Below are 23,803 nucleotides of genomic sequence, written 5' to 3' on the forward strand. Positions count from 1 at the left end.
CTCTAGCCCAGCCGCTCCATCAGGCCCCTGTGGGCTTGTCGCCCCTGCTCTTATGACAATGTCGGCGTCTGGAAAGCATCCACTCGACTCCCTCACACCCATCGGCTTAACCCTTTCAAGATCAGCAGAACTGTCACCGGACCACCCGACTGACTAGAGACGCAGCTTGGGAAGCCCGTTTGTGAAGGAATAGCAACTTTTCACCGCATGCAATTAGAGAGGAAAATCGAATTACTCAGAGTAAGATAGAAATGTGAGAGGGGGCTCATGCCACCTCTCAAGCTTTCATTTAAAATACGTTACTATTATAATGGACGTGTTTAATTTCTGTGATGCTGGCAGTGACCTATGTAGAATTTGTGGGAAATGGACTGGATTGCAGCTGTCTGTCGTTGACAGCATATTGTAAAGCTGTGTAACCATGTTGCAGTCACTCCGTGGTGAATTAATAATGACCAGAAAGTTACTACACTTCTCTCGTCTTTAACTGTCTTACTTGGCGACTGCATACATCTCTTCCCTTCTGGCACTTGTAGAGTGTGCTGTACTGAGTGGCGTCACTTGCCACACATCCACAGGTTTAAATCTACACTCATGCTCATAAATTAAGGATAATGCTGATACATGGTGAAACAACGCTCTGGTGGGCGGTTTCCGAGTTTAAATCACCTCGGGGTATGACGATGCGGTGCATTTGACCTGCGATCGTCACACGGTGGCGCTGGCAGCATTCCACATTCACAGAGGTGCATGTCAGAGCACGGTGCAGCAAGTAGGTGTGCAGACGTTTTCAGACGTGCTAATAGTGACTGTGTGTTGAAAATGGCTCAGAGAACACATATTGATGACGTTATGAGGGGTAGAATACTAGGGGACTGGAGGCTGGTCAAACACAGCAGGTCATAGCACGGGTCTTCCGTGTGCCACAAAGTGTGATCTGAAGATTATGGCAATGATTCCAGCACACAGGAAACGTGTCCAGGCGCTACAGTACGGGACGTCCACAGTGTACAACACCACAAGAAGACCGATATCTGACCATCAGTGCCCGCACACGGCCACGAAGTACTGCAGGTGGCCTTGCTCAGGACCTTACCACAGCCACTGGAACAGTTGTCTCCAGAGACACAGTCTGCAGACGACTGAACAGACATGGTTTATTCGCCTGGATACCCACAAGGTGCATTCCACTGAACCCTGGTCACAGGAGAGCCCGTAAAGCCTAGTGCCAAGAACACAGTAAATGGTCATTTGAACAGTGGTCCCAGGTTATGTTCACGGACGAGTCCAGGTATAGTCTGAACGATGATTCTCGCCGGGTTTTCATCTGGCGTGAACCAGGAACCAGATGCCAACTGCTTAATGTCCTTGAAAGGGACTTGTATGGAAGTCGTGATTTGGTGGTGTGGGGTGGGATTATGATTGCTGCACGTACACCCCTGCATGTGTTTGACAGAGGAACTGTAACAGGTCAGGTGTATCGGTAATTCATTTTGCAGCAGTATGTCCGCCTGTTCGTGGGTGCAGTGGGTCCCACCTTCCTCCTGATGGATGATAACGCACGGCCCCACCAAGCTGTCATCGTGGAGGAGTACCTTGAAACAGAAGATATCAGGCGAATGGAGTGGCCTGCCTGTTCTCCAGATCTAAACCCTACCGAGCATGTCTGGGATGCTCTCGGTCGACGTATCGCTGCATGTCTTCAAACCCCTAGGACACTTTAGGAGCTCCGACAGGCACTGGTGAAAGAATGGGAGGCTATACCCGAGCAGCTGCTCGACCACCTAACCCAGAGTATGCCAACCCGTTGTGTGGCCTGTGTATGTGTGTATGGTGATCTTATCCCATATTGATGTCGGGGTACATGCGCAGGAAACAGTGGCGTTTTGTAGCACATGTGTTTCGGGACAATTTTCTCAACTTATCACCAATACCGCGGACTTACAGATCTGTGTCGTGCGTGTTCCCTATGTTCATATTCTATTAGCGCCAGTTTTGTGTAGTGCCACGTTGTGTGGCACCACATTCTGCCATTATCCTTAATTTATGGACATGGGTTTAGAACAGTAATCAGCTGTAATGAATTGCTTGAGTTGTGTTGAAATACCTGAAGTTCTGTAACGCCAAGGTGACGTACTTTCGTTACAGAGGGAGTCAGTTTAAGCTTCTGGGTCTCATCAGATGCTGAGAGACGTATGGCTGGGGTGATGAATTTGATACTTTCAAGCTGCGAAAAGTGTTCCAGTCCTTGATAGTGGAGAAAACGAAATCGACTTTGTCAAATGCATATTGATATCATGTCACATTGATAGATCGTTAACAGTTCTAGCTGTTGAGCTATTTAACATAATGTCTCATTTCAGAACTGCAAATAAAAACTCACTTAATAAACTGAAAACAGCCTCACTAAACATGAGTTCAGCGAAATTATCTTGTGTACACACATGAGAGAACTGTCCGGGAAATACTGGGGACGAGTAATCCATATTCAGCTGAAAAGTGAGCAGCACTATTAATTTTGGAAGTTGCCTTTCCCGGAAAAACGTTACAGATGCCGTACAGAAGGATTAAGAATCAATTGCCCTCATTCATTCTAGAACAGTGTGCAGAGATTTACGTAGATTCTGTTAAAAGGCTCTGAGCACTATGGGATTTAACTTCTGAGGTCATCAGTCCTCTAGAACTTAGAACTACTTAAACCTAACTAACCTAAGTACATCACACACATCCATGCCCGATGTAGGATTCGAACCTGCGACCGTAGCGGTCGCGTGGTTGCAGACTGTAGCGCCTAGAACCACTCGGCCACTCCGGCCGGCTAGATTCTGTCCGTATACGTTTCTTGCCTAAGAAATAGAAGTAATTCATATCCGTATTCCATGGGATGTTAACGCACTTTGCTGGAAATAAACACCCTCCGGCGTATCTGCATGCTATGTCGCCAGTAATTCATAAGGCGAACTGTCGTTACTCTTTGGGACGCACTGTGCTAGAGAAAATGGGGAATTTCCTGCTCACTCTTCATTTTGCCGATCTATGAAGGAGAGAAGTGCATGACCACAATCCGGAAAACTACCTTCTTTCACTTTTCTAATTTCTGCCCTGTCTTTCCAGCATGTTACAGCCCCAGATACAATTTATCCCTTATTTCGGTTCTAATGCATTTAGATATGGTACAAAAAATTAATATTCGTTCTCAATACACATTATTTAACTATATACTTTACTTTTTTACCATTACAAATCTATTTTTAACAATCCGCGCTTTTTCCATCCCCTGTAATGCGGGAACTACAGTCCTGCAACCTTTTTTGTAGAAAATCTGAAGTAGTTGAGTTTTGTACTGAAAAATATTTTCGCTAGAAGGCGCGATTTTTGAGACAGGCAGGAAAAACATAAAAATGTGACACTTAAACGCCCCTCTTGCGCCACACTAACACCCCACCGCACAGAATGTTTATTATATTGTTCTGTAGACTCCCCCTACCGTTTTACTTGTACTACACTAATTTTTTCCCTAATTTTCCTTCGTTGACTGAACTGTAAAGTATGCGGAAGCGTCCAGACGGGAATACCATCAGGCAACTTCTATGGCTGATGGGAACAAATTCACTAGGAAAGCTCTGACACCTGCAGTGTATACCGTACCATAACTGATTTTTCTTTCTTCTCTTTTTTGTTTTTGTGTCACCAATCTCCCACCTAGTTTGGTGCAGTCCTCCAGGGCTTCCTCTCATGGGCAAATACACTCCTGGAAATGGAAAAAAGAACACATTGACACCGGTGTGTCAGACCCACCATACTTGCTCCGGACACTGCGAGAGGGCTGTACAAGCAATGATCACATGCACGGCACAGCGGACACACCAGGAACCGCGGTGTTGGCCGTCGAATGGCGCTAGCTGCGCAGCATTTGTGCACCGCCGCCGTCAGTGTCAGCCAGTTTGCCGTGGCATACGGAGCTCCATCGCAGTCTTTAACACTGGTAGCATGCCGCGACAGCGTGGACGTGAACCGTATGTGCAGTTGACGGACTTTGAGCGAGGGCGTATAGTGGGCATGCGGGAGGCCGGGTGGACGTACCGCCGAATTGCTCAACACGTGGGGCGTGAGGTCTCCACAGTACATCGATGTTGTCGCCAGTGGTCGGCGGAAGGTGCACGTGCCCGTCGACCTGGGACCGGACCGCAGCGACGCACGGATGCACGCCAAGACCGTAGGATCCTACGCAGTGCCGTAGGGGACCGCACCGCCACTTCCCAGCAAATTAGGGACACTGTTGCTCCTGGGGTATCGGCGAGGACCATTCGCAACCGTCTCCATGAAGCTGGGCTACGGTCCCGCACACCGTTAGGCCGTCTTCCGCTCACGCCCCAACATCGTGCAGCCCGCCTCCAGTGGTGTCGCGACAGGCGTGAATGGAGGGACGAATGGAGACGTGTCGTCTTCAGCGATGAGAGTCGCTTCTGCCTTGGTGCCAATGATAGTCGTATGCGTGTTTGGCGCCGTGCAGGTGAGCGCCACAATCAGGACTGCATACGACCGAGGCACACAGGGCCAACACCCGGCATCATGGTGTGGGGAGCGATCTCGTACACTGGCCGTACACCACTGGTGATCGTCGAGGGGACACTGAATAGTGCACGGTACATCCAAACCGTCATCGAACCCATCGTTCTACCATTCCTAGACCGGCAAGGGAACTTGCTGTTCCAACAGGACAATGCACGTCCCCCGCATGTATCCCGTGCCACCCAACGTGCTCTAGAAGGTGTAAGTCAACTACCCTGGCCAGCAAGATCTCCGGATCTGTCCCCCATTGAGCATGTTTGGGACTGGATGAAGCGTCGTCTCACGCGGTCTGCACGTCCAGCACGAACGCTGGTCCAACTGAGGCGCCAGGTGGAAATGGCATGGCAAGCCGTTCCACAGGACTACATCCAGCATCTCTACGATCGTCTCCATGGGAGAATAGCAGCCTGCATTGCTGCGAAAGGTGGATATACACTGTACTAGTGCCGACATTGTGCATGCTCTGTTTGCCTGTGTCTATGTGCCTGTGGTTCTGTCAGTGTGATCATGTGATGTATCTGACCCCAGGAATGTGTCAATAAAGTTTCCCCTTCCTGGGACAATGAATTCACGGTGTTCTTATTTCAATTTCCAGGAGTGTATCTTCAACTCACAGTAACATTTACATTTAGCGCCCTCAATTCCGACATATAAATCATTTTGCTTGTGACGAGAAACAAATCGACGCTTTCCATTGAAACTGGTTGTCGCATGAGAGACTTAAGGTGCAGTATATATTTGGCCTGATTCCAGCTACAATTTACAAGAACGAAATTGGAAATATCTGTTGAAAGGCCAGAGAAAATGCACGTGACGACGCACAGGAGAGTTTCTTATATGCACCAAATTGTAGTCAGTTGTTGTTTCACAAAAAAACGTCATTGTGTTTTGGATGCATTAAATGATAAAGACGTCGCTATTGTGAGACTTAACTGACATAGTATTACGCATTATGTTCAACATGTGAGTCGAGCCGTCGCAACTGCGCTCACTAGTGCGTCACAGATATCTTTGAGGGGGAGCATATGCCTAAGTGCTATTTCAGTAATTCCCATGCGCGAACTTGAAACCAGAGCGCATGCACGAACTTGCTCGTCTGTTAGATGCTATGTGATCTACAATGTGTCTCTGGCGAGAGCTAATTGGTTAACTACTGTCATATAATGTTTGTGTGTCCGGTATGTCAACATGAATATGAACTCCACGGGAGTTTACGGAGATGGAAAAGCACACCTTCGATAGAAGAAGAAACTGTTGCGAAGAAAATAAAGGACAAAGGCGAAAACGGGCACCTACGCAGTTCATAGGATTCAGACAGTTGTCAGATCTTCGAAAGCATGAAGGAGGAGATTCATCTCGCGACCAGTAGGTTGCTGTTAATTGCAGTATTTGTGACTTCTCAGCTTCGAGTGAAGTGGGAACTCTTGTTTTAAATATATTCGCAATGTCAATCTAGTGAATCAGGAAGTATGGTTTCAATCATTCAGTGCTTTTACATCACGAAAAGAAGAAATTACAAAGGAGGGTAATGTTTCACTCATCAAATGTTTGAATGTTGCAAATTGTACCAACGGAACGAAGCAAATTGTACCAACGGAACGAAAATTTAGTTAGAAGTGTCACCTGTGTGGCACCTAAACATCAAATCCACCGGTAAACGGCACGTGAAAACAAAGAAAAACTGGAGGCTAAACGGATTTTGGCCATCTGGGATCAAAGTGAAGGAATTCATGGACGGAACCTGTTACGCTTCCTTTCAGACCACATACGTGCGTCATAAGAGTAATTTGCGTCACCAGCAGCAGCACAGAAGGTAAGCCGCCATTAAAATTGCTGCTCACGTTCTTCTGTATGCAATCTTGGATCTTGGAGGAAATCAGAAATTCAATCAAAGTCTAACGAGCTCGACCGAACCCACCTCTTTTTTTTTTTTTTAAAAAAAAGTTGCAAAAACCTGAAAGCAGTTTTAATTTATGTTGTCACGTTGTTGAGCGTGAGGACGATTGAAAATGTGTCTCTGCTTGGCTGAACGAAATGCAGGCAAGTGGATATCTGTGTGTTCCTTTGTCTGAGCTACCAGAACAATTTCCTCTGTTTGAAAAGAAAACTGTGTTAATTATAATAAACGATGCACAATGCAGCATGCTGCAGGAGTACGGTGAAATTCTGTATAAGTACAATATCATTTGACAAATTAGACGCAATCCTAGGACCGACCATCGCCTGCCAAAATACAAATATGTGTCTGAGAGGGTAACAAAAATGTTTTACATCGGCACACACATTACTAAGTTAATGTAGGGGAGACAGGAAGAGACAAGTTTGTTCGCCCTCATGTGGGGTAACAGAGAAACCGAAAAGCTGCTTCACTTTCGCTTTTCTCCTTCAGCACACCATAATATGATTGTACAGATTTAATGGGGCCGACAAAACAGTTGCGCGACAAAAAGTTTTCCATGAGCGGCCGCCATAATGCAGCCAAATACTTTGCACCTATGCACTACTCAGATGGAATGTTCAAATGTGTGTGAATTCCTGCGGGACCAAACTGCTGAGATCATCGGTCCCTAGACTTACACACCATTTAAACTAACTTATGCTAAGAACAACACACACAAACCTATGCCTGAGGGAGGACTCCAACCTGCGGCTGGAGCGTCCGCGCAATCCGTGACATGGCGCCTTAAACCTCGCGGCCACTACGCGCTGCTACTCAGATGGAGTTCGCGCATGGCCAGCGCTGAAATGGTTCAAGGTATTTGCTACAGGTGTTGGACAGAAATATGGAAACACCAACAACAGAACACATTACCATGTCCAATACGGTATAGGAAACTCGCTGGCAAACCCGCTGACGTTCAAAACAGCTTTAAGTCTTTTCGGAATGGATAAATACAGGGTGAAAAGTATTTAAGCCGACAAACTCTGGTACGTTGTGGGGGACATCAAAACAAATATTTTTTCCTAATGTCATTTTTTCCTATGTGGAGTATTTAAACCGGTAGAGGAAGATTTCTCTGGCGGCATATTAATTAAACCTACAAACACGTTTCCATTTTTTTATGACCAAGAGACAACACATTAACAGAACCCTATTTCAATTACAGTAGATTTTCAAAAATGCCTCCATTGACACGTAAACAAAGTTTACACCGTCGGGTCATGTTCTGAGCACTATGGGACTTAACTCGGGTCATGTTCTGTCTGACACGGGCAAAAACCCCTGGATTATCCTTAATTGTTCCTGCTGCTGCTACTATCCGGACAAACAGATCCTCTTCTGACGCAACAGGAGTTGCGTAAACAAGGTTGCGCATCTCTCCCCACACAAAAAATGTCCAGAGGGGACATGTCTGGGGATCGAGCAGGTCACGGTACAGGACCACCTCTGCCAATCCACGTTTCTGGGAACTGTCGGTCCAGGAATCGACGCACACGACGACTGACATGTGCCGGCGCCCCGTCATGCTGGGACCACATGCGTTGTCTTGTAGGGAGCTGGACGTCTTCCAGCAATTCTGGCGATGCTCTGGCGAGAAAATTGTAATAGTGCCTGCCATTTAATGGCCTCGGTAGCAGATACGGCCCAATTAAACAGTCTCCGACAACACTGACCCACACATTAACGAAGAACCACACTTGAAGAGCGCTACTAACTGTGGCATGTGGGTTATCCTCACTCCAAACATGTGAATTGTGCATGTTGAAGACTCCATCACGCCCGAACGTTGCTTCATTGGTAAACAAAACAGAGGATGGAAATGTAGGATTCATTTCACACTGTTGCAGGTACCACTGCGAAAACTGTGCTCTGGGTGGATAATCAACTGGTTACAGGTTGTGGACACGCTGTAAGTGAAGTGGACGTAACAATTGCTCTCGAAGGACTGTTCTTACATTCGTCTGATTCGTCCCCATGTTACGTGCAATTGCACGAGTGCTGACTGAAGGATCCCGCTCCACATGCTGCAAGACAGCTTCCTCAAATTGCAGCGTTCTTACGGTGCAACGGCGTCCCTGTCCAAGTAATCTGCTAAATGACCCAGTCTCACGCAGACGTTGGTACACAGCAGCAGAGGTCGTACGATGCGGGATACGACGATTAGGATATTGTTGCTGATAAACCCGCTGTGCAGCTCGTCCGTTTTAGTGCGCTACGCATTTCGCACCAACCATATCAGTGTACTCACTCAGGGTGTATCGCTCCATTAGTAAACAGAGACAATGCACTACTTCACTGGTGGGCAGCAGCTGCCTACAACTGAAGAGCGTAATACTCCCTGTAACAACTGAAGATCGTAATACGCCCTCTAACAACTGAAGAGCGTAACACGGCCTCCGCCGGTTTAAATAATCCCCATAGGATAAAATGGCATTAGGGAAAAATATTTGTTTTGATGTCCCCTGCAACATCCCAGAGTTTGTCGGTTTAAATACTTTTCACCCTGTATACATCCTGTACGGGTTTCAACGGGCTCTTACACCATTCTTCCTGCAAAATAATGGCAAGTTCCGGTAACGATAATAGAGGTGGATAGCGATGGCGCACTTTTCTCTCCCGAGTAGACCACAAAGGCTCAAAAGTAATGTTATCTGGTGACTCTAGTGGCCAGGGGATACACGACAGTTCATCCTCGTGCTAACAAAACCAGTCCTGTAGGATGGGCGCTGTGTGGACAGGGGCCCTGTCGACCTGGAACACAGCATCAGTGGAAGTACGGTGAAATTCCGTATGAGTTGAAAAGTGGCTACACTGAGTCACAGCGCCAGAGATTGCGCCAAAGAGTATTATTCCCCCGCCTCCACTGGGGCAGTTGTAGTTCAGAGGTTGTCGAGGGCAGTGCTTGTTGAGCGGATGTCGAGAGCAGTACTAGTTGAGAGCATGTCGTGTGCAGTTGTTGTTCTGTTGGGCGAGAGAGTAGATGCTGTTCGGTTGGCGTAATGTATATATGGAAGATGTTGCAATGATCACAGTGTATTTTATATATGGAGGTAACAAAAATTATTTTTATTTCAAATCTCCTCCTGTGGTTCATGGTGTGGGTTCCTGTAGTCATGTCCTAGTTCATGAACCACGGGCAACGTATGAGTGGCCAAGTAAGTGGTCCCGACAGTCGGGATACCAGTTACATTGGAATAGGGCTGGGCATCTCGGACATATTCTGAGTCGTGGTCACCTTTGTGCTCATACGGCAAAGACTAACAAATCCACCGGTTAGTCCCTCAGCCGTTAGGGGTAAAACCCAATGGGACTCGGGGCAAGTAAGGCTAGCAACCTGCTTCCCTGGTACTTTAAATATGATGCTGGCAACAGTCAGAGCAAAATGCCTCGGACCTTTGGAGGTGACGGAGTCACACCTCTAACTGACAAACCAGGGACTCCTAAGATACGACTTGGCAAACAAATGGTAATGAGATGGGGAGCTATTAATATCAATGGGGGCTACTCTGGGAAGAAGGTAGAGCTGGCAGAGGCTGCAAGTAAGATGGGGCTGGACGCTTTAGCTGTTAGTGACATTCGGGTAAGGGGTGAGAAAGAAGAGGAAGTGGGAGAATACAAGGTCTACCTGTCAGGAGTCAAAGCAGGAATAGCACAATGGGGTGTAGGGCTTTACATCAGGAAAGAAATGGAACCCAGCGTAGTTGCAATAAGGTATGTAAACGAACGACTGATGTGGATAGATTTGACAGTGTCTAGCAAGAAAATTAGGATTGTGTCAGTATATTCGCATTGTGAAGGGACAGATCAAGATAACATGGATAGTTTTTATGAGGCATTCAGTGATGTAGTTGTTAGAGTAAAGGACAACGACAGTGTTCTGCTCATGGGTGATTTTAACGCCAGGATTGGAAATCGAACAGAAGGGTATGAAAAGGTTATGGGTAAATTTGGAGAGGATATGGAGGCCAACAGGAACGGAAAACAACTCTTGGATTTCTGTGCCAGTATGGGATTAGTAATCACAAACTCCTTTTTTAAACATAAGAACATTCACCGGTATACTTGGGAAGGCAGGGGAACCAGATCTGTCATTGACTATATAATAACAGATCAGGAATTCAGGAAGGCTGTGAGGGACACACGTGTATTCAGGGGATTCTTTGATGACACTGATCATTATTTAATCTGCAGTGAAATTGGGATTGTGAGGCCGAAAGTGCAGGAGGTCAGGTCCATATGTAGGAGGATAAGAGTGGAGAAACTTCAGGATAAGGAAATCAGGCACAAGTACATAACAGCGATCTCAGAAAGGTGCCAGTTAGTTGAACGTAGTCAATTACAGTCATTGGAAAAGGAACGGACAAGGTACAGGGACACAGTACTAGAAGTGGCTAAAGAATGTCTTGGAACAGTAGTGTGTAAAAGTAGGATGAAGCAAACAGCTTGGTGGAATGATACAGTCAAGGCAGCCTGTAAAAGGAAAAAGAAGGCGTATCAAAAATGGCTACATACCAGAACCCAGGTAGACAGAGAAAGTTATGTTGAAGAAAGAAACAAAGCCAAACAGATAATTGCAGCATCCAAGAAGAAATCGTGGGAAGACTTTGGAAACATGTTGGAGACTATGGGTCAAGCTGCTGGAAAACCATTCTGGAGTGTAATTTAGCAGTCTTCGAAAGGGAGGTAAGAAGGAAATGACAAGTATTTTGGACAGGTCAGGAAAACTGCTGGTAAATCCTGTGGATGCCTTGGGCAGATGGAGGGAATATTTTGAAGAGTTGCTCAATGTAGGTGAAAATGCGATCAGTAATGTTTCAGACTTCGAGGTAGAATGGGATAGGAATGATGATGGAAATAGGATCACATTTGAGGAAGTGGAAAAAATGGTCAGTAGATTGCAGTGCAATAAAGCGGCTGGGGTGGATGAAATTAAGTCGGAACTCATCAAATACAGTGGAATGTCAGGTCTTAAATGGCTACACAGGATAACTGAAATGGCCTGGGAGTCGGGACAGGTTCCATCAGACTGGACAAAAGCAGTAATCACACCAATCTTTAAACATGGAAACAGAAAAGATTGAAACAACTGCAGAGGTATCTCTTTAATCAGCGTTGTGGGTAAAATCTTCTCAGGTATTGTTGAAAGGAAAGTGCGAGTATTAGTTGAGGACCAATTGGATGAAAATCAGTGTGGGTTTAGGCCTCTTAGAGGTTGTCAGGACCAGATTTTTAGCTTACGGCAAATAATGGAGAAGTGTTATGAGTGGAACAGGGAATTGTATCTATACTTTATAGATCTAGAAAAGGCATATGACCGGGTTCCTAGGAGGAAGTTATCGTCTGTTCTACAAGATTATGGAATAGGAGACAAACTTTTGCAAGCAATTAAAGGTCTTTACATGGATAGTCAGGCAGCAGTTAGAGTTGTCGGTAAATTGAGTTCATGGTTCAGAATAGTTTCAGGGGTAAGACAAGGCTGCAACCTGTCTCCACTGTTGTTCATATTATTTATGGATCATATGTTGAAAACAATAGACTGGCTGGGTGAGATTAAGATATGTGAACACAAAATAAGCAGTCTTGCATATGCGGATGACTTAGTTGTGATGGCAGATTCGATTGAAAGTTTGCAAAGTAATATTTCAGAGCTAGATCAGAAATGTAAGGACTATGGTATGAAGATTAGCATCTCAAAAACGAAAGTAATGTCAGTGGGAAAGAAATATAAACGGATTGAGTGCCAAATAGGAAGCACAAAGTTAGAACAGGTGGACAGTTTCAAGTACTTAGGATGCATATTCTCACAGGATGGCAACATAGTGAAAGAACTGGAAGCGAGGTGTAGCAAAGCTAATGCAGTGAGCGCTCAGCTACGATCTACTCTCTTCTGCAAGAAGGAAGTCAGTACCAAGACTAAGTTATCTGTGCACCGTTCAATCTTTTGACCAACTTTGTTGTATGGGAGCGAAAGCTGGGTGGATTCAGGTTACCTTATCAACAAGGCTGAGGTTACGGATATGAAAGTAGCTAGGATGATTGCAGGTACTAGTAGATGGGAACAATGAGGAAATCAAAGAAAAACTGGGAATGAACTCTATAGATGTAGCAGTCAGGGCGAACCGGCTTAGATGGTGGGGTCATGTTACACGCATGGGAGAAGCAAGGTTACCCAAGAGACTCATGGATTCAGCAGTAGAGGGTAGGAGGAGTCGGGGCAGACCGAGGAGAAGGTACCTGGATTCGGTTAAGAATGATTTTGAAGTAATAGGTTTAACATCAGAAAAGGCACCAATGTTAGCACTGAACAGGGAATCATGGAGGAACTGTATAAGGGGGGCTATGCTCCAGACTGAACGCTGAAAGGCATAATCAGTCTGAAATGATGATGATGATGATGATGATGATTCAATTCTCCTTAATAATAATGCATCTTGGTCACAGGTTGAGTCAACAAAGCATCTGGCTCGTGTTCATGCATTAGACTTGTAATTCTGGTCTCTATGTGCAATTATAGTATTTGTGGTTTTTCAATTAGTTCATTGTAAATGGTGTTTAAAATTTCTTGTCGTATTGAGGAAGAACCGTGCCAGATACATGTACGTTGAACCACACTGCCACACACAGAACAGTTACACTTGTGCTTTGTTGTTTCGTAGCTTTTATAGTTGCAAGGGCTTAATTAATCAATTGTGTTAACGGAAATTTCCTTTCATTCTTTATTGTTATTTATTCAGTCAGATTGCGTACTAATACTGGTCAGGGCCAATCGGTTACGAGACTTCGTAACCGGACACATAGCTACTAAAATTACTTTCATTGTATTTATATAATTAAGCCCACATGCAGAGTACAACATCGTATGACGAGTTAGTAGCAATTCTGCAATTCACCATCATAGGATGGACCTGATCGACCAAAATTATCATATAATCCTTAGCAGTAATGCGATCTTGAAAAGTAACCATGGGGCCCATGGAATACTACGATATGGCTGGCCAAGTCATCATCGAAATCCTGCCATGCTTCACTATGCAACGACACTCATCCCACCAAATGACTTTCTTCCATTGTTCCATACTACAGGTTTTATGGCATCAGACCATGTTTTCCTGATGAGTGTTTATGGAGCTCCCTTCCTGTTTTAACGCTGACAAGGTTCTACATCTACATCTACATGGATACTCTGCAAATCACATTTAAGTGTCTGGCAGAAGATTCATCGAACCAACTTCACAATTCTCTACTATTCCAATCTCGTATAGCGTCCGGGAAGAATGTACACCTATATCTTTCCGTACGAGCTCTGATTTCCCTTATTTCATCTTGGTGATCGTTTCTCCCTATGTACGTCGGTGTCAACAAAATATTTTCGCATTCGGAGAAGAAAGTTGGTGATTGGAATTTCGTGAGAAGATTCCGTCGCAACGAAAAACGCCTTTCTTTTAATGATGTCCGTCCCAAATCCTGTATCATTTCTCTGACACTCTCTCCCATATTTCGCGATAATACAAAACGTGCTGCCTTTCTTTGAACTTTTTCGATGTACTCAGTCAGTACCGCGCAACAGTATTCTAAAAGAGGACGGACAAGCGTAGTGCAGGCAGTCTCCTTAGTAGGTCTGTTACATTTTCTAAGTGTCCTGCCAACAAAACGCCGTCTTTGGTTAGCCTTCCCCACAACATTTTCTGTGAATTTCTTCCAATTTAAATTGTTCGTAATTGTAATACCTAGGTACTTAGTTGAATTTACGGCTTTTAGATTAGACTGATTTATCGTGTAACCGAAGTCTAACGCGTTTCTTTTAGAACTCATGTGGATGACCTCACACTTTTCGTTATTTAAGGTCAACTGCCACTTTTCGCAACATTCCGATATTTCTTCTAAATTGTTTTGCAGTTTGTTTTGATCGGCTGATGACTTTATTAGTAGACGAACGACAGCGTCATATGCAAACAACCGAAGACGGCTGCTCAAATTGTCTCCCAGATCGTTTATATAGATAAGGAACAGCAAAGGGCCTATAACACTACCTTGGGGAACGCCAGAAGTCACTTCCGTTTTACTCGATGACTTTCCGTGAATTACAACGAACTGCGAGCTCTCTGACAGGAAATCACAGATCCAGTCACATAACTGAGACGATATTCCATAAGCACGCAATTTCACTACGAGCCGCTTGAGTGGTACAGTGTCAAAAGCCTTCCGGAAATCCAGAAATACGGAATCGATCTGAAAACCTTGTCAATAGCACTCAGCACTTCATGTGAGTAAAGAGCTGTTTGTGTTTCACAAGAACGATGTTTTCTAAACCCACGTTGACTGTGTGTCAATAGACTGTTTTCTTCCAGGTAATTCATTATGTTAGAACACAATATATGTTCTAAAATCCTGCTGCATATCGGCATTAACGAAATGGGCCTGTAGTTAAGTGGATTACTCCTACTACCTTTCTTGAATATTGGTGTGACCTGTGCAACTTTCCAGTCTTTGGGAACGGATCTTTCGTCGAGCGAACGGTTGTATATGATTGTTAAGTTTGAAGCTAAGAGGCATCAGCATACTCTGAAAGGAACTTAATTGGTATATAGTCTGGACCAGAAGACTTCCTTTTATTAAGTGATTTAAGTTGTTTCAATACTCCGAGGATATTTACTTCTACGTTACTCATGTTGGCAGCTGTTCTCGATTCGAATTCTGGAATATTTACTTCGTCTTCTTTTGTGAAGGTATTTCGGAAGGCTGTGTTTAGTAACTCTGCTTTGGCAGCACTGTCTTCGACGGTATCTCCATTGCTATCGTGCAGAGAAGGCACTGATTGTTTCTTGCCGCTAACATACTTCACATTCGACCAGAATCGCTTTGGATTTTCTGCCAAGTTTCGCGAGTGCGACATTCAGTTATGTAGTGACTTTTGCAGCTGTCGTCCTCATATTTTTTCGTCACAATCTTTTTCAACGACCATCCGTCACGACCATTCAACACATGCTTTCATCCACGTTGTGACTTAGCGGGCGATATTTTTCCGCTTTTCCAGTATGCGCTATAAATCGTCAATACGACGCCTCGTGAGACACGAAACACTTCGGCTACGTTGGTTATGGAAGCCCTCACTATACGAACATCTACAATTGCCGCCGGCCGGGGTGACCGTGCGGTTCTAGGCGCTTCAGTCTGGAACCGCGTGACCGCTGCGGTCGCAGGTTCAAATCCTGCCTCGGGCTTGTCCTTAGGTTAGTTAGGTTTAGGTAGTTCTAAGTTCTAGGGGACTGATGACGAGAAATGTTAAGTCCCATAGTGCTCAGAGCCACTTTTTGAACCATTTTTTTGAACCTACAATTGCCCACGTTCGAATGCACCGAGCTGCGACATAATGGACTCACATTTAAACGGAACACTGTTTTGACTAGACTGACACTTGTGACGTGCAGTGCTGAGGAGACTGCACAGGTGACATCCGTGATCAGGTACAATAGGCCAACATGCTGGCTTTACTAGAATCTACATTTATGTTCAGACTTGTACTTCTCACGGTGTTTCCAAATTTTAACCCACACCCTATATCTCTAGCCACAAGTACAACCGTGCCGCATTCGAGACTCGTATTGATGGACAGACAGCTTAGAGTACATAAGAAATCTATAGGGAATGGTCAAAATAATATGAACGCCATGCAGTATAGTACAAATGGCTCTAAGCACTATGGGACTTAACATCTGAGGTCATCAGTCCCCTGGATTTAAAACTACTTAAACCTTACTAACCTAAGGACGTCACACACATCCATGCCCGAGGCAGGATTCGAATCTGCGACAGTAGCAGCAGCGCGGTTCTGGACTGAAGCGCCTAGAACCGCTCGTCCACAGCGGCCGGCGCAATATATTACAGCTTGTTACAAATTGGCATCATGCGTACATGTAAATACTGCGTTGTGGCTGCAGTGAACGGTTGACGTGCCAAGTGTTGGAAGTTATCTTTCAGTGTACTATACGCTTTGTTCTGCGACGCGATCGGCTAAATGTGTTACCTCTCAGACTTCCAGAAAGGGCAACTCGTCGGTGCGCGGTTAGCTACGGTTGAACAGTTTAGACGCACGACAGTGTGCACGCTAATGTTAGCGTACACAAAATATGATAAAGCATCATCGGGGAAGAGGAGTAGTGGGCGAAAGCCGAAGTTACCTGACAGGAACCGACGAGCATTAATGAGGATTGCAATGTATATGTCGTGTGACTAGGGCCTCCTGTCAGGTAGACCGTTCGCCGGGTGCAAGTCTTTCGATTTGACTTGCGCGTCGATGGGGATGAAATGATCATGATTAGGACAACACAACACTATGTCCTTGAGCGTAGAAAATCTCCGACCCAGCCGGGAATCGAGCCCCGGCCCTAAGGATTGACATTTTGTCGTGCTGACCACTCAGCTACCGGGGGCGGACTTGGATTGTGATTAGACAACATAAGCGACTACAGAACTCGACACTCGCTTGAGTAGTAATCTGTCGACAAAAACAGTACGGGGGGAGCTTTACAGGGCTAATATTCATAGACGGGCTGTAATGGCGAAACCTTAATAATGGAAGCCAACGCAATGCTGCGAAAGAAATGATGGCACAATCATAAAACCTGGACACTTAATTACTGCAATGAAGTGGTTTTGTCCGACGAATCATCGTTTACGTTGTTTCCTACAATCGGCCGTGTTTATGTATGGAGAAAAAATGGTTCAAATGGCTCTGAGCACTAACTTAACTTCTGAGGCCATCAGTCGCCTACAACTTACAACTAATTAAACCTAACTAACCTAAGGACATCACACACATCCACGCCCGAGGCAGGATTCGAACCTGCGACCGTAGCGGTCACGCGGTTCCAGACTGAAGCGCCTTTAACCGCACGGCCACACCGGCCCGCTATGTATGGAGAATCCCAAAAGAAGTCTACGATCCGGCGTGGCTGTTTCCTACAATTAACCATGGCGGAGGTTTCGTTACGATTTGGGCGGCTACATCGTGGTATTCAGCTGGTTTTATCATTACCCTCACTGGCCGGATTACTGCGAATGGATATCTCGGCAGCCTCGATAACGATGTGCTTAATATGAGTAGCATATTGCTGCCAAACACTGCCATATTCGAAGGTGATTGTGGGCACTTACACACAGTTAAAAAGATTCAGGTATGGTTTGTGGGCCGCGCGGGATTAGCCGAGCGGTCTCAGACGCTGCAGTCATGCACTGTGCGGCTGGTCCCGGCGGAGATTCGAGTCCTCCCTCGGGCATGGGTGTGTGTGTTTGTCCTTAGGATAATTTAGGTTAAGTAGTCTGTAAGCTTAGGGACTCATGACCTTAGCAGTTAAGTCCCATAAGATGTCACGCACATTTGAACATTTCGAACATGGTTTGTGGAGCTTCAGAATATCATCAGACATCTTCCTTGGCCAGCACAATCACCAGACCTCAACATGACTGAAACTTTATGGGGAGTTTTGCAGCACAGAGTGAGGAGCAGATTTCCAGCTGCAACATCGTTGAAGCAATTGGCGGATGTTTTGTACAAGAATGGGATAAAATTCCTTTGGAAATTCTACAAATGTATACAGCGAAGAACTTTAGCTGTCCTCAAAGCCTATGGTGGCCCAACTCCTTATTAATAAATAAATAGTGTCACCAACTGCGACATAGTCGCGTATACAAACAGTTGGTTCAAATGGCTCTGAGCACTATGGGACTTAACTTCTGACGTCATCAGTCCCTTATAACTCAGAACTAGTTAAACCTAACTAACCTAAGGACATCACACACATCCATGCCCGAGGCGGGACTTGAACCTGCGACCGTAGCGGTCGCGCGGTTCCAGACTGCAGCGCCTAGAACCGCTCGGCTACTCCGGCCGGCCATACAAACAGTGATCTAATACTGTCAAATGTTTTTTATTCCAGTCTTTGACCACAATATCAATTACACTCCTGGAAATTGAAATAAGAACACCGTGAATTCATTGTCCCAGGAAGGGGAAACTTTATTGACACATTCCTGGGGTCAGATACATCACATGATCACACTGACAGAACCATAGGCACATAGACACAGGCAACAGAGCATGCACAAAGTCGGCACTAGTACAGTGTATATCCACCTTTCGCAGCAATGCAGGCAGCTATTCTCCCATGGAGACGATCGTAGAGATGCTGGATGTAGTCCTGTGGAACGGCTTGCCATGCCATTTCCACCTGGCGCCTCAGTTGGACCAGCGTTCATGCTGGACGTGCAGACCGCGTGAGACGACGCTTCATCCAGTCCCAAACATGCTCAATGGGGGACAGATCCGGAGATCTTGCTGGCCAGGGTAGTTGATTTACACCTCCTAGAGCACGTTGGGTGGCACGGGATACATGCGGACGTGCATTGTCCTGTTGGAACAGCAAGTTCCCTTGCCGGTCTAGGAATGGTAGAACGATGGGTTCGATGACGGTTTGGATGTACCGTGCACTATTCAGTGTCCCCTCGACGATCACCAGTGGTGTACGGCCAGTGTAGGAGATCGCTCCCCACACCATGATGCCGGGTGTTGGCCCTGTGTGCCTCGGTCGTATGCAGTCCTGATTGTGGCGCTCACCTGCACGGCGCCAAACACGCATACGACCATCATTGGCACCAAGGTAGAAGCGACTCTCATCGCTGAAGACGACACGTCTCCATTCGTCCCTCCATTCACGCCTGTCGCGACACCACTGGAGGCGGGCTGCACGATGTTGGAGCGTGAGCGGAAGACGGCCTAACGGTGTGCGGGACCGTAGCCCAGCTTCATGGAGACGGTTGCGAATGGTCCTCGCCGATACCCCAGGAGCAACAGTGTCCCTAATTTGCTGGGAAGTGGCGGTGCGGTCCCCTACGGCACTGCGTAGGATCCTACGGTCTTGGCGTGCATCCGTGCGTCGCTGCGGTCCGGTCCCAGGTCGACGGGCACGTGCACCTTCCGCCGACCACTGGCGACAACATCGATGTACTGTGGAGACCTCACGCCCCACGTGTTGAGCAATTCGGCGGTACGTCCACCCGGCCTCCCGCATGCCCACTATACGCCCTCGCTCAAAGTCCGTCAACTGCACATACGGTTCACGTCCACGCTGTCGCGGCATGCTACCAGTGTTAAAGACTGCGATGGAGCTCCGTATGCCACGGCAAACTGGCTGACACTGACGGCGGCGGTGCACAAATGCTGCGCAGCTAGCGCCATTCGACGGCCAACACCGCGGTTCCTGGTGTGTCCGCTGTGCCGTGCGTGTGATCATTGCTTGTACAGCCCTCTCGCAGTGTCCGGAGCAAGTATGGTGGGTCTGACACACCGGTGTCAATGTGTTCTTTTTTCCATTTCCAGGAGTGTATTTAGACGATGACCGGTTTCAGTCCGTAATGACCATCCTCAGATCTTTTTTACACCGTGTCCTAAAGTGATAAGGCTATAATGGCATCGCCAAAACATATAAATATCATGAGCACAGCATCGTAACCTAGATCTAAAATAAGGTGTAGAATAGGTCACATCATCCACACAGTCATTATTGCAACTCAATATTCAGTCGTTATTGCAATAATGACTGTGTGGACGATGTGGCCTATTCTACACCTTATTTTAGATCTAGGTGACGTTGCTGTGCTCATTATATTCATATGTTTTGACGATGCCATTATAGCCTTATCACTTTAGGACATGGTGTAAAAAAGATCTGAGGATGGTCATTACGGACAGAAACCGGTCATCGATATTGTGATCAGAGACTAAAATAAAAAACATTTGAATAAATAGTGTGTACATCTCAGGCGTTCATATTATTTTGTTCACCCCTCCCCCCCTGTACCTCGATCGAGCAGATACCGTTAACTCGGCTGTGTTTACACAGGTGACCACGCTGCCCACGATGAGCACATTACCGACCGCATCGTCGGAGGAGACGGACTCGGAGCCAGAGTACGATGAGGACGCGGGGGCGGAGGTGGGGGCGGAGGAGCCGCTGCTGGCGTCGCTGACCGCCGTGGCGTCCTCTGTCGGCGTCCGCGCCTTCCGCGGCGTCGGCAGCAACCACAGCGCCGTCGCCGTGGGGACGGTGCACGGCCGCCATGTTGTCATAGAGCCGGACCTCAAGGTAAGTCAATAGACGACTGGCCTACTCCAAATCCGAAATCTCTGCATCTCATCCGCGAAGTGAGGCAAGTTTCGGTACGAACATTGTGATGAAAGTGGACACATTACATCGCCAAATACATTGAAATGAGCGTTTGGCGTCAATGGCCGGGATGCCCCTTACGGGGCAGGTCCGGCCGTCTTGGTGCAGGTGTTATTACGTTCGACACCACATTGGGCGACCTGTGTGCCGGATGGTGATGAAATGATAATGAAGACAACACAACACCCACTCCCTGAGCGGAGAAAATCCCCGACTCAGCTGGGAATCGAACCCGGGCCGCTTAGGACGGCAGTCCGTCACGCTGACCATTCAGCTTTCGGGGTGGACGCCAAACACATTAAGACTGACTGGTAACATTTCCTATACTATTACGTCCCTGTTTACTGGCTGCGTTGTCATTGGTTCCTAGTACCATGAAAGATTAGGCACTGCTTCTATCATTCCTTAATAGACTGTCCATCGACGTCACAGATTTGTTTACTCTCCACCAACTAACGTATAGAACAATAAGGCACAGTAGCAGAAAACTTAATTCCTACTACGCTGCAGTAAAATGGGTGGCAATTTGCAGGCTAGTACTGCGAAATTATGCCCTTGCTTGACAGGGTGGTACTAGAACAGAAATGTGGCAACACGATAAGAAATAATCAATAAAATATATACTTTGAATTTGGCTTTTTATAATTCGCTGTTGTTTTATTCGATTATTTCTGCTATGACGTCTCAAATGGACCTATGTCACTGTCCACGCTCGATATGCGGGGCGACTTGAGTCTTGTTTTCATAGCAGCAATGTAAGCCAGTGAGCTGCTCAGTCTGATGTTCTTCCTTGCAAAGTGTACGTACCACAAGCTGGAACGTTTTCAGTTTTTAATTTTGACTTGAGCAAGTCTGCTCGAAACTTTGACTACTGCCCTCTCGTAAAGTAACTTTACGTTGATAACCTTTTTATGTTATGATATTTTTCATCTTGGACAATGTTTCCGTCAAACGTATTTCTCTATATATTATTTTACAGGGTTTTTAAATTTTCATTCTGATGAAGATATCCTTAGAAGTGTCGAAACCTACATAAATGTATTAAACAATTACTTGCAACCGGTTGGTGTGTTATTTCTCGTTGAAATAACGTAAATAGAGGTCTATATAGTGACGTCAATCTTCGTAGAATTTTGGACCATATTTAATGCTCCCGCATTATGACGCTTTTGGAGAAAGAAAATTACCTCTGTAAAAATCAAAACGGAGGCTGAAAACAGAGATCTTGGAAAACAGCTCCATGCGTTTGTCCGTGAGGCCTAAAGCTTCGCAGACCACAGCGTCCGGACTGATGCTGTGTTCCTTGACCTGCGGAAGAAATTCGCTGCAGATCCGCACAGTCGTTTAGCCAACAAAATACGAGGTAACTGTGTATCGGACCGGATAATGGTTGGGCTGCGGACTCGCTACTAGATAGAATTCAGCATGTTGATCTTAACGAGACGAAATCAACAGATGTCCAGGAGATTTTGGGAGTACCATAACGCAGCGATACAGAGCCATTACTGTTTACAGTTCATGTTAATGATCTAGTGTACCAAAGTCGGAAGCACATTCCCGGATGTTCTGTTGCCTATAGGAACGTTGTAACGCCAGAAGACTTTAGTGAAACGCAGGGCTTGCAGAATATCGACGGTTTGTTTCGGGACAGATGGTTGACCTACAACGTAAATAAATGTAAGGTGTGGTGCATAATTAGGCGAAGAGATTCACTGCTGTTGGATTACACTACTGACAACAAATCACCGTAAACAGTAGAGTTGCACACTAACCAAAATTACGGATCCGTAGTTAATGGCACAGTATATAACTGATGTAGTAAATGGTAGGACTGATGGTAATATCGGTAGCACTGTGAGGGAGAGGAACAAAAATGAATGTGTGGGAGAGGAACAAGGAGCAGATGACTTCTTTTTGTTTGTTTATTTTTTGTTTTGCACTTAATTAGAACCGCACATCGTTCAGTGTTACTCCATTACGTATTTTATATCCTTACAAAATATGATAGCATTATACAAGTAAAAAAAAAAGCTCACGTAACTTCTGCTCTTTTATGTAACCAAAACAATTAGTTTTACAAATACAGTTTACATGCAAAAGCACAAAAAAATCTACTTAATCATTATTGTTATTTTGTATTCAGTAGAATGTTCTCCATAATGGTCGAGTTTCCTGCTATAGCTCGCAAGTGCGAAAGTTGTTTAGCACTAACAGAAACATGTTACATAAAAGCTCGAAGAAGCATTGGAGCGATATTTGATATGTTTTTGTTTTGCAATTTTGTACACTTTGCGTTTTTCGAAGGAATTGAATTTTCTAGCGCTGTGTGACAAATCTGTATTTTCATTTTTACTAAACATCCCTCTGTTTCATGTTACAATTAAACAACTTTCGAATAAAACCTGATTTAAACAATGACAATTGCAATTTCGCTACAAATACTGATTAGTTTTAAGTACACTACTGTCCATTAAAATTGCTACACCAAGACGAAATGCAGATGATAAACGGGTATTCAGATATATTATACTAGAACTGACGTGTGATTACATTTTCACGCTGTTTGGGTGCATAGATTCCGAGAAATCAGTACCCAGAACTGGCCGTAATAACGGCCTAGATACGCCTGGGCATTGAGTCAAACAGAGCTTGGATGGCGTGTACAGCTACAGCTGCCCATGCAGCTTCAACACGATACCACAGATCATCAAGAGTAGTGACTGGCGTATTGTGACGAGCCATTTGCTTGGCCACCACTGACCAGACGTTTTCAATTGGTGAGAGATTTGGAGAATGTGCTGGCCAGGGCAGCGGTCGAACATTTCTGTATACAGAAAGGCCCGTACAGGACCTGCAATATGCGGTCGTGCATTATCCTGCTGAAATGTTGGGTTTCACAGGGATCGAATGAAGGGTAGAGCCACGGGTCGTAACACATATGAAATGTAACGTCCACCGTTCAAAGTGCCGTCAATGCGAACCTGAGGTGAACGAGACGTGTAACCAATGACACCCCATACCATCACACCGGGTGATACGCCAGTATGGCGATGACGAATACGCGCTT

General features: G+C 45.7%; 1 protein-coding gene across 1 annotated transcript in view; it reads left to right on the forward strand.

The window, feature by feature from the left end:
- The window catches only part of LOC126152346 (uncharacterized), a 349,747-nt gene extending 329,080 nt beyond the window's left edge, over positions 1 to 20,667 (forward strand). Inside the window, exon 4 of the mRNA XM_049916001.1 lies at positions 20,413 to 20,667. Within this exon, the coding sequence (XP_049771958.1) occupies positions 20,413 to 20,667 (255 nt within the window). The remainder of the gene's footprint in view (positions 1 to 20,412) is intronic.
- Positions 20,668 to 23,803: the final 3,136 nt, after the last annotated feature.

Source organism: Schistocerca cancellata, chromosome 2 (genome assembly GCF_023864275.1).
Source record: "Schistocerca cancellata isolate TAMUIC-IGC-003103 chromosome 2, iqSchCanc2.1, whole genome shotgun sequence".
Lineage (NCBI taxonomy): Eukaryota > Metazoa > Arthropoda > Insecta > Orthoptera > Acrididae > Schistocerca > Schistocerca cancellata.